Source organism: Mastomys coucha, unplaced genomic scaffold (genome assembly GCF_008632895.1).
Source record: "Mastomys coucha isolate ucsf_1 unplaced genomic scaffold, UCSF_Mcou_1 pScaffold9, whole genome shotgun sequence".
Taxonomy (NCBI): Eukaryota; Metazoa; Chordata; class Mammalia; order Rodentia; family Muridae; genus Mastomys; species Mastomys coucha.
In genome coordinates, this window is record NW_022196915.1 from 42,483,361 (window position 1) to 42,498,420 (window position 15,060).

A 15,060-nucleotide genomic window follows, 5' to 3' on the forward strand; every position below is an offset into this window, starting at 1 on the left:
TAAAAAAAAAAAAAAGAAAGAGGGCGGGAGAAATGCACTGCTCACATCTGCTTTTCCTTCTCAGTGGACTCTGTTGAACAGAGATCCTCACTGGAAGGAAGAATCAATGCACACAGAGTCAATGTTCTGAAGAGATGAAGCCTTCATGGTTTGCGTGAGGTCTCTTACGTCTGAGATGCTTCTCTTATGATCCTGTGATGCCATCTGTCTGTTTGTCTGATAGTCTGTCTGTTTATCAGTTCTCAGCATCAGCTTAAGTCTCACAGACAGTTTCACCATCCTAGCCTCCATTCTATTGATGGTTTTCTCATATCCTGTAGGCTGTTGGGGAGCTATACTACCACAAACAGACATTTTCCCATGCTTCCATGAAGTGCATTTAGCATACCATTGCTGCTGTGTGAAGCTCCCCAGCTCCTGAACCAGTGTCACAGTCAGAGGCCCTGACCTCAGTGAATGTGCTTTGTGCTCCCTCCTGTGGTAACTTGTAGGGTGGGTATCTCCTCCATGGAGGACCCACTTGGGACTTCTCCATTAGCTCTTCAGGATCTGAAATCAAAGATTTTGCAGATATGTTTTTTCCTTGTTTTGGGATTCCCTGTCTCCCGCCCTCTTTCTCTTTCCTCACTCTTTTGGACTTGGAGAAGCAAAGTGGATTAGACCACAGGGAGAGGTGGTATCTGTGTAGAGACACCACGGATCCTCACCTTTCCTCCATTTGAGAGTCTTACTGTTCAGAAGAAAGAGAGCCACATGTACTCCACCCAGGAAACCCTTCATTTCTGCCTTTAAAAGAAATGCATCAACACCATCATCCAGGAAGTTCTTTTCTTAAAAACAAAGTTCTATGGGTTGTTGAGAAAAAAGTGCATTCTGTAGTGTTTGGGTAGACAGTTTTACAAATGTCTATTAGTTCTATTCGACTGATGATATTAATTAACTCCAGCATTTCTTTGTCTAGTTTTTGTCTGCACGACCTGTCTATTGGCAAGGGTATGATATTGAAGTTACTCACTATCATTGTGTGAGGGAGAATTGTGATTTAACTGTAATAGTTTCTTTTATTCACTTGGGTGTCCTTGTGTGTGGTGCATAAAGGTTTGGGATGGAGATGTCGTCTTGGTGGATTTTTTTCTTTAACGGGTATGCAGCGTTCTTCCTATCTCTTCTGATCAGTTTTGATTTGGAAATAGCTGTACCTCTTGCTTCTTGGTTCCCTTTGCTTGGAATACCACTTTCTATTCTTTTACTCTAAGCAGATGTCTGTTTATGGTGATTATGTATGTTTCTTGGCTGCAGTCAAAGGATGGATCCTGTTTTCACATCTGTTCTGTTAGTCTATATTTTTTTAATTGGGAAATTGAGGCCATTAATATTGAAGAGTTATCTATGAGCAGTGCTTGTTGACTCCTGTTATTCTGTTGTTATGTTATATCCCTGATGCCTTTGACTTACTGGGTTGACATTATTTATTATTCCTTGAAGTAGAAATTTCTGATTTTGTAGGAGACTCAGTTGTGTCATGTGATCTTTCTATGGAAGCTGCCCCTTGAGAGGATATTTTACTGAAGCAGACACATGAGAGGGCATTTTGCTGAGAACAGATGTGGTACTTTTCTGGAAGCTGTCTTGTGAAAAAGACATATGATGTTTTGCTGGAGTGGATAGTTGAGAGGACACATGATGTTTGGAAAGGGTATATGTATAACCCAACAGACAGTGAATGACACTCTGGCATTGGTTTGCCTTGCTAGTCTTCACTGGGTTTTCTTTACTGATCTTTCCTTGTTGTGACTTCATAGAGAGAAATACACCAAAGAGCTTCTTGTGGTATTCCGGTGGCTTCTTGCTGTTTCCATGGACTTGTGTTGATTGAGCCACTGCTACTGATCATAAACTGGACTATTGCTGCAGATTCATGATTGGTATAAGGCTACTGGACTGGATGGCTGACATTGAAGATTGAAATCTCCCCAAAGAACTACTTCTAAACAGATCCACCTCTCCCTTGTCCTATTAACTTTTCTTCCTTTTCTATCTTTGGTTGGTGGGCATTCAATAACCCTAAAGTAGGGTTTTGAAAAATTTAAGCCTACAATTCCTTGTTTTTTTTTGTTGTTTGTTTGTTTGTTTTTGAGTGTGGTTGACCCCTTCAGATTGAAGTTTTCCTTCTAGTGCCTTCTGTAAAGCTGGATTAGTGGACAGCAATTGCTTAGATTTATTTTTATTATGATATGCTTTTCTTTCTCCATCAGTTGTAGTAGATGGTTTTGCTGGGTGTAATAGTCTGGATTTGCATCTGTCGTCTCTTAGAGCTTGTAGAACATCTATCTAGAGCCTCTGGCTTTCACAGTCTCCATTGAGAAGTTAATATTATTCTAATGGGTTGTTATCATTGAAAGTTTTTATGTATTCTTCAATTTTAGCATAGTTTTGTGGGTTATAAGAATCTGAGTATTATTCTTATTTTTATCCATAATAGCAAGAAATTAGAAGCAACTTAGATGTCCCTCAATCAAAAAATGGATAAAAAATATGTAGAACATATACACAATGGAATACTATTCAGCTATTGAGAACAAAGACATTATGGATTTTTCAGGCAAATGGATGGAACTTTAGAATACCATTCTGAGTGAGGTAACCCAGGCCCAAAAGGACATGCATAGTATGTATTCACTTTTAAATGGGTATAAGATACAGGACATTCATGCTACAATCCACAGACTCAAAGAGACTAAAGGAGAAGGAAGGCACAAGAGAGGATGCTTGAATCTCACTTAGAATGGGGAATAAGATAGTTATAGGAGGCAGATAATGGGAGAGAACTTGGTAGGGGGGTTATAAGAATCTGAATATTATTCTTATTCTTATTCAAAATAGCCAGAAATTGGAAATGACCTAGATGTCCTTCAATCAAAAAATGGGTAAAAAAAATATGTGGAAATTTGCCGGGCAGTGGTGGAGCACGCCTTTAAATCCCAGCACTTGGGAGGCAGAAGCAGGTGGATTTCTGAGTTCGAGGCCAGCCTGGTCTACAGAGTGAATTCCAGGACAGTCAGGGCTAAGCAGAGAAACCCTGTCTCAAAAAAACCACAAAAAAATATGTGGAAGTTTTATGGAGAAGTGGAAGTTTTTTTATGGAGAGGGAGAGTTTCAGGATCTCATGTGAGGAGAGACAGGGAAGATGTCCAGATGGCAATGAAAATGTTTGGAAATCTGCAGCTGTCGAGGTGGGGGCTGAGGAGTTTGGGGGATGGGGGACACCTCAAGGACATGCCAGAGACAGGGGGTAGGGGAGGTTCCCAAGCATCAATGGGGGTGACCTTATCTAAGACTCATAGCAATGTGGAGATAGAACCTGAAAAGACCACCTCTTGTAGCCAGACAAGAACCTCAGTGGAACTATAGGGAAAACAACCCACCCACAAAACTTTCATCCCCAAATTTATCTTTCATTCAAGAAATTCAGGGATGAGGAATGGAGCAGAGACTGAGGGAATGGTCAAGCAATAACCAGCCTAACTAGAGACCTACCCCATGAGTAAGCACCAATCCCTGACACTAATAATTGTTATGCAGTTAGGAGCCTAGCATGGCTGTCCTCTGAGAAGCTTCACCCAGCAGCTGACTCAGACAGATACAGAGACCTACAGCTGAACATTCGATGGAGCTTGGAGACTTATGGAAAAGTTGGGGGAAGGATTGAGGGTTCTGAAGGGGATAGGAGGTCCACAGTTAGACAAACAGAGTCATCTAACTTGGACCCTTGTGATTCTCAGAGAACGGATCACCAACCAAAGAACATACATGGGCTGGATCTCGGCTCCTGCACATATTTAGCAGATGTAAAGCTCCATCTTCATGTGGTCTCAAACAACTGGAATGGGGGCTATCTCGAAAGGTGTTATCTGTCTATGAAATATGTTCTTCTACCTGGGCTGCCTTATCTGGAGTCAGTGGGAGAGGTTGCACCTAGCCCTGCAGAGATTTGATGTGCCAGGGTGTGTGGGGGATATCCAGGGGGCTTCTACCTTCTTAGAGGAGAAGGGGAGAGGGGAGGGACTATGGGAGAGAATGACTGGGAGGGGATTGTCAGAAGTTGTTCAGAATAGGCTAAGGCTAGCAGATGACTACTGTTTTTCTTTTTCCTTTTCTGTCCTGTCCTGTCCTGTTCTGTCCTGTCCTCTTCTCTCCTTTCCTTTCATTTCCACCTCTCTCTTTCTTCTCCTCCTCCTCCTCCTCCTCCTCCTCCTCCTCCTCCTCCTCCTTCTCCACCTCCTTTTCCTCCTCCTCCTCCTCCTTCTTCCTCCTTCTCCTGCATGGACTGTGATGGATGAGCTCTGGGAATGAAGGCCCCTGAGAGACCTTGTCTCAGAATTGATTCTCTCTTTCTTCCTTTTTTCTTCCTTCCTTCCTTCCTTCCTTCCTTCCTTCCTTCCTTCCTTTCTTTCCTTTTTTGGTTTTTCGAGACAGGGTTTCTCTGTGTAGCCCTGGCTGTCCTGGAACTCACTCTATAGACCAGACTAGCTTTGAACCCAGAAATCCACCTGCCTCTGCTTCCCAAGTGCTGGGATTAAAGGCATGAGCCACCACTGCCTGGCTCAGGATTGATTCTTGCAGATGATATGTCTTTCCTGCCTTTCCTATCATTATTAAATTAATATAATATCCCTTGGCATTAGCTCACCCTATTGGGCAGATTTCCTGCAGATCAACAAAGATGTACTCATTTGTAGCAATGCTATGTAGACTAATAGATGATTTCTTAATTCCTAATGGTGATTCTATAGACTTCCTAAGTTTATACTAATAATCATTAAACCCTTTATAGAAAGAGCTGTAATTAAGTATGATTTTGTGTTATGAGCTATTTGCACTAGGATAGAAAGCAGGCATGAGACAGATTTACAATCTAGGAAAACATTCATTTTTAGCTAGTTGTAAAATTATTTTCTGATAAAGTTCATAAAGGAGAATAAACGATTTACTGTAGGTGCAAGGACAGAAAATAAAATATTGACTGGATTTATCTCTACAAAACTTCAATACTAATGAAACCCGAGGCAGATGACTGGCCTCTCAACTTAGATATGAGCATTATAGTTTTAAACTTTTAATGAACCTGTGGAGCTAGTGGCAGGTAATCAATGTTTAATTAGATGTCTACTCTTAATGGAAACTCACATAAACATCTCTGCTGTAACTGCTTATGCAATTTATGATTTAAATTTTTGTTTGAGCTTGTTGTGAACTTTTGAAAAAAGATACTTGGTATACCATGTGATCATGTATCCTTCAAAAGTAGAACTAGGAATGATGGAAAAAAGAGAGAGCAGAAGTCAGACAGAACAGAGAGCAGAGCAGAAGGAGCTGCAGAGAGACCAGGCAGGCTTCTTCTCACCATGCGACAGACAGATTTGACAGACAGACTTCCTTAACAGCAGGGCTTCTTCTTATTGACAAGGACAGGGTTTTTTCTTACATACTTGGGTTTCTTTCATTAAGCAATAAAAAGGTAGAAGCTTTTTTCCCCTCTATGCAATAAAGGTTGGAGCTTATTTTTCATCCAGCTCCATCCACCATTTATCTATCTGTCTGTCTATCTACCTACATACCTACCTATCTATCTATCTATCTATCTATCTATCTATCTATCTATCTATCTATCTACCTACCTATCTACCTACCTACCTACCTGTGGGGCAGTAGGCTGTGCAGGCAATCTGGTCCCTGTCGAACAAGAGGTCTGGAACTCCGGAGACCCACTGGATGGTAATTTCCTCCTGCATGGGACAGAAGGTATTGGACCATGCCTCCTGGGCCCCTGGCTCCTGTTGCAGTCACAGCCCCCCACAACCACCAGCAGGAGAGGTGTGTGATATTGGTTGTGTATTAGCAGCCTTCCTACCTGCAAATAAGGTTTCTCCAAGCTCTCAGTCTAAACAATGAGAAGTACCCGCTGTCGAACCCTGAATCACCCTCAAAACTGTACATAAATCCTATCCGGGGAATTAAAGGTGTGCGAGAACTACTCCTTTGTGTGAGCCTTTTGTTCTAAGAGCTGTAACACTTGGGGAGAGGTTTGCTCTCCTCACTGGCTAGTCTGCCTCTTGTTGGCTCAGCCCGACCCGACTCAGTGCAGGGCAGTGCAGAGTAACTGAGTGACCTGGAAGGCACTGCAGAGACGGAAAGTGAAAGTGAAGCCAAGTGCCGCAGTGCCACAGCAGAAGCGGCAGAAGCGATCGATCGCCAGAATGCACCTGGACTGGCCGGAGATCTCCATGGAAAGCGTCTGGTGCACAGGCCCACACCTCCCCACCACCCCCCTCTGCGTGTGTGTGTGTGTTTAACTCTCTCTCTCTCTCTCATTCTCTCTCTCTCTCTCTCTCTCTCTCTCTCTCTCTCTCTCTCTCTCTCTCTCTTTCTCTCTCTCTAGGTGTGTGTGTAAGTATGTAAGTTGATTAGAAAGATGGCTGCTCTGACTGGAGTATGTGTGTATGAGTGTATGTGTGTTTTTGTGCATATTACTTGTGTAAAAATGCTTCACTCTGTGAGAACTTTCTCTAGCTGGATAAGGAGTTAAATAAACTCCCAGACTCAGGGTCCAGGGCCAGGGAGGACCTGCTGCAGGAAAGAACAAAGGGCCTGCTGTTTAACAATTGTTTGTTAGTTGCCTGAGGGCCTGCAGCTTCTGCCTGAGGCCAGCAGCTTCTGGACTCACAGTAACTTAAAGTCAAGACAAGTAATAACCAACCTTTACTCTCCCAAAACCAAATTTTGTTCTCTGCTGACCTTTTCCCCCTCAACTGCCTCCCAGAGAGAACCAGAGCTTGGGCATGTCCCCAGCAGAGGGCAGCAATCAGGATGTAAAGCAAATTAAAAAAAAAAGAAGAAGAAGAAGAAGAAGAAAGAATCTAGTTGGCAATTGCCCATAATTCGTGAGTTTAGCCTTTTCTTAGGATCTCTGTGACTTGGATTTCATCTAAGTTTTTCTCCTTTGGGGACATAACTATAGATTGGTTATTTAGTATGTGGGCATACTGTCTGGATTTTTCACATTGTGTTTTTCTGATAGGAACTGGATATTTTACTTTAGACTGTTGACTCTGTGTGTGTGTGTGTGTGTGTGTGTGTGTGTGTGGCACATGCGTGCACACGTGTATGATTTTCTCCAATAGGCTTGAATCCTAAGGTGGCCTTAGACTGTATGTCTTGAGGAGTCTGAAGGGATGACACCCTGTCTGGGAATCTGGGTCTAGGGCAGAATGTCCTACTAGATCCAAGTCTGGTCTAGGCCCACAGCAATCCTGTGGAGTGGTTGGATCTGAGGTTAGAGGAGGGTTGTGAGATGGTGTCACATTTGGGGTAGGCTGGGGTCATGATGATGTGGGAAAACTCACCTGAGTAGAGGAGCAATGTGATAGGAAACTGGTGGTGGGGTGGGCTTAGATTTCTGGGCTCAGGGTAGAATTATGGTAAGGAACAAGAGATCGGCCATGGCAGGTCAGGATCTTGCCTGGATAGGAGAACTCACCAGAGCTGGTGGAGCCATGTTAAACATATCTTGATTAATCCCATCTCCACCATTGATTAACTAAACCAATATTTGGTACAGTAAGCCTGGCTCATAACACAAAGGGAAGGCAGTAGCCCTGCATGGGAAGGACATACGCTCCCTCTGATGGTAAACAAAATTTACACAGCAGCAAACTGCCTTCCAAATGCCCATGCTTTTCCCCATAGAAAAAAGAGGCTCCAGGCCTTACTCAGAGACGCCTCTCCTTCTGATGATAGTGGGATAAATGCAGAGAAGCACTGGGGCCCAAGACACACAAATAAGTGGTGGTTGTGGGTCCATCCCTAAATAAGTCACTTAGTTCTAAGGCTCAGGGAACACTAAGATGAGAACATGAGAAGTATGAAAGAGCTGGAAGACAGGAGGAAGGGCTGCAAAATTCCATTCTCTAGACTGAATACAGTTATGACGATCATCAGTTCATGCCAGCTGTAGCTCCCAGCACTGGGCCCACATAAGACTAGCTTAATCAACAACCAGTTAAGGAAGGGGGAGGGGCTTTCAGGGTCCCAATCGTTATCTCTTGAAATATTGGCTATTGATAAATTCTAGAAAAGGAGGAAGAAATCACTGTCTTTAGTTGAGTATACACTGCTGAGCCAACCAGGCTCCAATGGATAGATCCAAACTCAGTTAGGCAGATGGTCATTGTTAACTTTAGTGTATTACAAAACTAAGCACATAGACATGAACATGAGAGAGATACTTGTGAGGAGAGCCTAGGGTGTCCAGGGATATTAGGGAGGTGGGAGGGGCTGAAAATGTTCACTATGCATAGAGTACATGTGAAAGATTGTGCGTGTGTGTGTGTGTGTGTGTGTGTGTGTGTTTAAAAGGTATCAGGCTGCCCCATGACTAGGTGCACAAGGTGACTAAGTCAGTAGTTATTAAGTGGATTGTTCATGACTCTAAGCTCACACCAGGGCTCTGAGCCAAGATATACTATATGAGAGGTGCTGACCTGGCCCTGCTACAGAGGAAGTGAGTCTACATACTGGTCTGGGCATTCAATATTTTGGTCCCTTTCTGAAATTTCTGATTTGGATATCCTGTGTCATCTCCTGAGTTCCTCTGGACAAAGTGAAGAGAGGTGGCTGCCATTCGAAGATGAAATGACAGCTTGGTAGAAAGGCCTTGCTGGAGCTGGACCAGGGGACCTGGGGGGAGTCTCAGAGAACAGTGGACTTCCCAGGAGAGAGTGGGAGGTAAGGGCTTTCAATATTTCTCACCCTTGGTAGTCTGTTAAATGTGAAGAAGAATTAGAAAGAAAGAAGGCACCCTTGTCAGATAAAGGCAGGACTTTTCAGGACTGACAGTTCTGGCCTTTGTATGTGGTGTTATGATGGGGTCAATGCACAGGTTTGATTCACAACCTTTATGAGAATATCTGAAGAGAGAAACCACGAGACAAAAGAGGGTAAAGAAGAAGGTGGTGTATAAAAATGTTTTAAGCTCTGCACTCATGGAAGAGAACAATGCCATCCCTTTCCTACAGACAGATTTTCTTTATTAAGACACAGATAACCATACCCAGGATGCTGGGCACTGGCCCAGACACGCTTTGGCATTTTAGAGTTGTTGCAGGAGTTTCATTGTTTTCTGAATCCAAGGTATTAACTGCAGATTCTGGTGAAATGCCCTGGGACACTCTGTCACACACAAATGTCTCCCTGTGGAGAGAAAAAGGAGAAGTCTCAGTAAATACCCTCTTATCACCTTTTTCCAGACCCATTTTCTCCCTGTTCTTCTCTGTTCCCACTTAGGCCTGGGTTTTCAGAGGGAAAACACTAAGTAAGCCCATTGACCTCCTCCAATCCACAAACATAGAGCTGAAGACTCAGTTTATCGCCTATCTCCTTGGTCTAATCCATAAGGTTATGAATATTTGGACTCCAAATCCAAATGAGTGAGGAAAGAGAAAGAGGGCAGGAGACAGGGAATCCCAAGCTAATGGAGGGGTCCCATGGAGGAGGTACCCACCCTACAAGTTACCACAGGAGGGAGCACAAAGCACATTCACTGCGGTCAGGGCCTCTGACTCAGTCACTCTGGTTCAAGAGCTGGGGAGCTTCATACAGCAGCAATGGTATGCTAAATGTGTTTCATGGAGGCATGGGAAAATGTCTGTTTGTGGTAGTATAGTTCCCCAACAGCCTACCGGATATGAGAAAACCAATAATAGATTGGAGGCTAAGATGTCTGCTGAGGCCCGGGCTGATGCTGAGAACTGATAGACAGTCAGACAGATGGTATTTCAGGATCATAAGAGAAGCATTGCAGACATACATAAGAGAAATTACCCAAACTGTGAAGGCTTCTTAAATACAATCATCATTTCCTAACATAAATGATTCTGAACTATCACTCAACAATTAGACAAATGCTTTTGTGCCTGTCCTATGTGAGCAGGACACATCCCTGCGGTTCCCACTCTTATCTCTGTTTTTTAGGTGCATTGGTAAATGACTGCCATCGTCCACATGGCATTCCTTATGAATATTGAAGATACTCACTGAGCTCATTGTAGTCTCCTCTTCCCAATCCCTGCCTGCTCTCCCCCTTCCTTCTCCAGCAGTGTCAGATTCTAAGATGAGACACCTTTCCCTGTTATTATGGGTGAATTGTTTCCTTTTGAAGAGTAAGATTCTCAAGAGGCTAGGGGTGAGGATCACTGCTGTGTCCCAACAAACTAGGACCCCATGCCATGGGCTTAGAGCTGAAGGGCTCCATTCATCCCCCACTGTATGGTCTTCCTCCCAAGGCAATGGAAAATACAGCATGAGAGGAGTTTGAGGGGGAAAGGGAGGCATGATGGTGCTATAAATACAGTACTTCTGCATGAAAATTCTAAAAAACATTTTAAACTTAAAAAATTGACTATTGACAAGATAAAGGTCAAGATGGCTCTAGTTATTTATTTATTTTTTTACAAGTGTACAGGTATCTATCATTGTCCAAAAGAAAAAGGGAGTCAAGAAATATAATTTTGGTTTGGATTTGTTATTGTGGTTATAGATTAGACGGTCTTTTCCCACAAGTTTGAAGATACTTTTATTTTGGGGTTGAGTTTCTGTACAGCATTGTCTTCCATGAAGCCATCAAATAGGATTGTATTGTTCCAAACATCCACACTCAAGGTGGATGCTTCTTAGTTGGATCCTGTGTGATCTTTTTTTTTTTTTCTCAGCCAACTTCCCTTCTAAATATTATGGAGATTTTCCCTCTTCTTTAGAGATGGCTCAGCCTGATGCATCACCCTTATTTAGGAAGAAAAAACTAGACGTATGAAATATCACTGACAATGGATACTTCTTTAAAGTCAATGTTCTTAAATTTATTTCCTACTCTGAGGCAAGAGTATGTCTTCCCAAGGTATCTACTGTAGGTGGTGCCTCTTGCACTCTAGTCCCAATGAACACGATACCATCAGTGTGACACGAGTGGGTTTCCTGTAATAGACATTACTGCCTCTAATGGTGTATGCTGATGTTTTCCCCAGATTATTAGCGGCCAGGCATGTGTCATTTGTAGCAACAATAAAACTATATCAAGAGCATCTACAGCTAGATTCACCACCCACTTAAGTTTACAATAATCCACTGTAGTTCTCCAAGATGTGAATAGCTATCTTGAAGGGAGATGTAGCAGGGATCATGTCTTCTTCATGATTCAATAACACATAGTTACACTGTCCCCTGGATGGCTCCATGTACAACATTGCCCTGGTTTCCTTTTTGGTAAGGAGAGGCAGTTGTGAAGTTTTCCACTAGTTTCATAATCCCTTCCTGAGTCAGCCAACCACTATGGGGATGATACCTGAATACATCTGTATTCAGGAATTGGAAAGGGGGACTGTTGGTTTGGAATCCTGTGTGTGGACCATCTCCAAAGCCTGTCCTATAACTGAGGCTTATCAGAAGGACTTGAGGTCTTTACAAAGTATTATCAGGTTACATACAATGCCCAGTAATAAAAAATACTGATCTTTTATGTTTTTGTAATTCATATCACTGTGCTTTGACAGACCCTTGTAGCTCTGAAGAAGCAGAGGAAGGAAACACAGAAAGATGGGGCTGGTGCCAGAACTGTCCTCAATGGAGCCCAGTTTCCATCATATGAAGAGATCTGAGTTGTCAGGTCCAAGAATGGAAACAAGTCGCCCGTCTATGTGACAGTCAATACCTCTTTTGTCAGACCTAGATTTTTTCTGCAAAGCGCCAAGATTCTAGAACCTTGTTTACAACTGTATGATTCATTGATATGCATAGATTTTAGTCTGCAAATTGATTTTTTTGAGTGGCTGCATTAATCTAGCTGTATGATATCTTTTAATTTTTAATTTATTCACAATAATTCATTTTCATCTTTAAAAAAGAAATAAAAGTTTTCATTCTTATGTAGACTGAAGAGAATGTCTAAAGCCCAGCATTTTCTTTGCCTATGTTCCTGAGTACTGAGACACAGTGAGGAACCACTATGCACTCTTAGGATCTGTGGTCAGACAAAGCCTTGTCTTGCACTGCAGGCACCCATGGGTGACACTGTTTAGGTGGCAGGTTTACTCTATGTGCCCTAAAAATCATCTCACACCTGCAACTATGACTTTTTATCACTTACAACAGGATCTTTAAAGCCTTTAAATTATGTCTATATTGGTGAACAGAAACAATCCCCAACTCTTCCTTCCACTGAGAATATCTATTCTATAAGGTCCAAGCAGGAGGGAAAGCACGCCTGAGCAATTCAACACATGGGATCTGTTCTAAGATCATTCTTGATGAGCTTGTGGACAGGTGAACTGAATCTATTGGTTCTTCATGTTTGTTTTCTCTTGCGTTGTCTTTGCAATCAAGAAACACAGACTTCCCCAGAGAAAGGTTACTAAAGGAGAATCATGTAGCTACTGTCTTGAGACCAAATTCTGATATTTCAATGACTATGACACTTTGGAAAGGCTTGATTTCCTCAACTGTAAAATAGAAACAGCAATATTCAATATTCAGGGTTGGTGGGGTCTTAAGAAAGTGAAGACCAGAAAAGTGACAATATGTCAGTTATTCTAAAAAAAAAAATCACAGATTTCAAATTGTTATTATTTAAGCAAGAATACAAGTTTTAATCAATGGTATATCTATGCGTAACTGTGAGCCATGTTTAATTTCCAATGACACATGGAAAGATAAAAGCACCAAATTTCAATACTGATCTGCACAGATTCGACATTGTTCTCAAGCAAGGAGACTCTCCACACACAACTAGCAAGCCTGAGACCCTCTGTGGAACACAGAGGGGGTACTCTAAACATTCTATTGTTTTCTGTTCATCTCACTGGAATGAAAACAATAAGTTATAGAAACTAACTAATTAAATGTATGATCTTCCTGTTGTGTAATATCCTGAAAACCCACTGAGTTCTCCCTAAATGTGTATTTCAACCTATACCAAAGGGACTGTTAATATGACTAAATCAGAACATGCATTTACAGCAGCTGTTCTCAACCTATGGGTCACAACTCCTTTAGGAGTCAAATATCAGATATTCTGCATAACACGTATTTTACATCACAATTCATAACAGTAGCCAAATTATAGATATGAAATAACAATGAAAAAATTTTATGGTTGGGGTCACCACAATATGGGGAACTGTATTAAAGGTTCACACCATTAGGAAAGTTGAGCACCACTGACTTAATTAAGGTATTGGTTATGTCTCATATGCTATTTACTCAATATGCTCACGAATCTTTCTTCTCCCACAGCCACATTCTATCATATCCTACTTATTTGAATGAAGATGAGATGCCCTCACACTGGTCAACACAAACAAGAACCTTCAGGCTAAACCAGCCCACGACCAGTTTTTGTAAATAAAATGTACTCCCTCTCACCCATATATCCATACACTACAGATGCCTGGGTTTGTGCTACAGTGATAGAGGTGAGACTTGACACATATGCAGCATAGGTCTCAAAGCTGACAACAACACCTGGATGCTTACAAGAACAGTTCCATGATCCCTGATCAAGGTCCCCTTCCCTTTGTGTTGCTGTCTTTCCTCCTGGGAGCCACTTTGAAGGGTACAGTCGCCACCTCATCATGGGATCCAGGAGTCTCATGATCAGGCCACAGATTCAACACCATCTGGAAGCAGAGTTGTGAGACTTTTTGATAAAGAAAGTAAACCTTGACCAAGGCAGACCTGTGGTTCCCAGCCCTGTCTTTCTCCCACGCTGGAGCTATAAAAGCAGGAACCAGGACAGGAGCATACCAGAATATCTCCCCAGGCTGCGACAGTGGCAAAATGCCTGCCCTACTATTCCTGGTGGTGCTTCTCTTGCCTTCTGGAGCTGGAGCAGGTGAGTTTTGTCTTCATCTCCCTAACCTCTGAGTTTTCAGCAACTGACCTTAATCTGTTAGCTTTGGTACCAGAGACCCTAACATGAAGCAGAATCCTAAACACCTGTAGGTCAAAGGAAGGATGAAAAACTAATTCCCCTTCATCAAGTCACTCTCTGCTCTTCTCTGGCCTTCCCTTAGTGTTGAGGAAGGCAGGATGAGGGTGTGGAGAAATGTCTAATGGAGTGGAAACCCAGAAATATGAATGACCATTGTGTTCTGAATGAAAGATGATGGTGGACAGGGAAGACTGGGGAGGGAAGATCAACAGGAGAGAAACGACCAAAGGACGTGTGGAGGGGCCTGAGCCCCATGTAAGGTGGGGTGGGCTTGGAGCAGTCGCTCAGCCTTAGCCCTATCTTTCCCTGACAGTGCTGAGTTAGAGTGTTTCACAGATTTGTGACTAGGGATTAGGGGTTCTTTGTTCCAGAGGAGATTATTAGTGGTGTTGAGTCTAAACCGCACTCCCGCCCTTACATGGCCTATCTGAACATCTGCAGTACAAAAGGTTACGTGGCCATCTGTGGTGGCTTTCTTATAACCCCCCAATTTGTGATGACTGCTGCACACTGTAGAGGAAGGTAGGAGGCTTCTCTTCCTGTGAGGAAATGCAGGAGCCAGAGTCACAGAGCATGAGAGCTGAGGAAGTCTCCAGTCCTTCCTCATCTCCAGATGGGCTCTCTGTACACCGAGAGGAAAAAGGGAGCCCAAGGCCACTCACTGAACCATCTCATGTGTGGTCTCCATTTTCAGAGGTTGGAGCTTTAAGCAGAGCTCTAGGCAGGACAAAAACTACAGTTCTTAACGTGTCTGGGTGACACCAGAGATCAGACATAGGCTGAAGTGTAAGTCAATGTAGAGTCCCCGTCAGCCATGGGTAAAGCCATGGTTTCAATCCAAGTACTGGGGGTCAGGTGTGGGGATAGTTTTCTGTCCTGTGTTTTCCATAGCCACGTCCTTCTGGAAAGGCTGAGATCCTAGGAGCTCCACCTTAAGTCTCTCTAGGGGCTCTGCCCTGGGATAGAGAAGAAAGACCCTGGTGTCCCTCTCCTTGGAAGGAATCCTCCCCCCAAGAGCAGCT

At 43.0% G+C, this 15,060-nt stretch overlaps 1 protein-coding gene and 1 pseudogene across 1 annotated transcript in view; one reads left to right on the top strand and one right to left on the bottom strand.

The window, feature by feature from the left end:
- LOC116084152 overlaps positions 1 to 15,060 on the bottom strand; it is a 27,443-nt pseudogene that overhangs the window by 4,834 nt on the left and 7,549 nt on the right.
- Positions 12,658 to 15,060, top strand: part of LOC116084761 (mast cell protease-like protein) — a 4,361-nt gene continuing 1,958 nt past the window's right edge. Inside the window, exons 1-2 of the mRNA XM_031361939.1 lie at positions 12,658 to 13,939; positions 14,410 to 14,560. Coding sequence (XP_031217799.1) covers positions 13,885 to 13,939; positions 14,410 to 14,560 — 206 coding nt within the window. The 5' untranslated portion in view covers positions 12,658 to 13,884. The remainder of the gene's footprint in view (positions 13,940 to 14,409; positions 14,561 to 15,060) is intronic.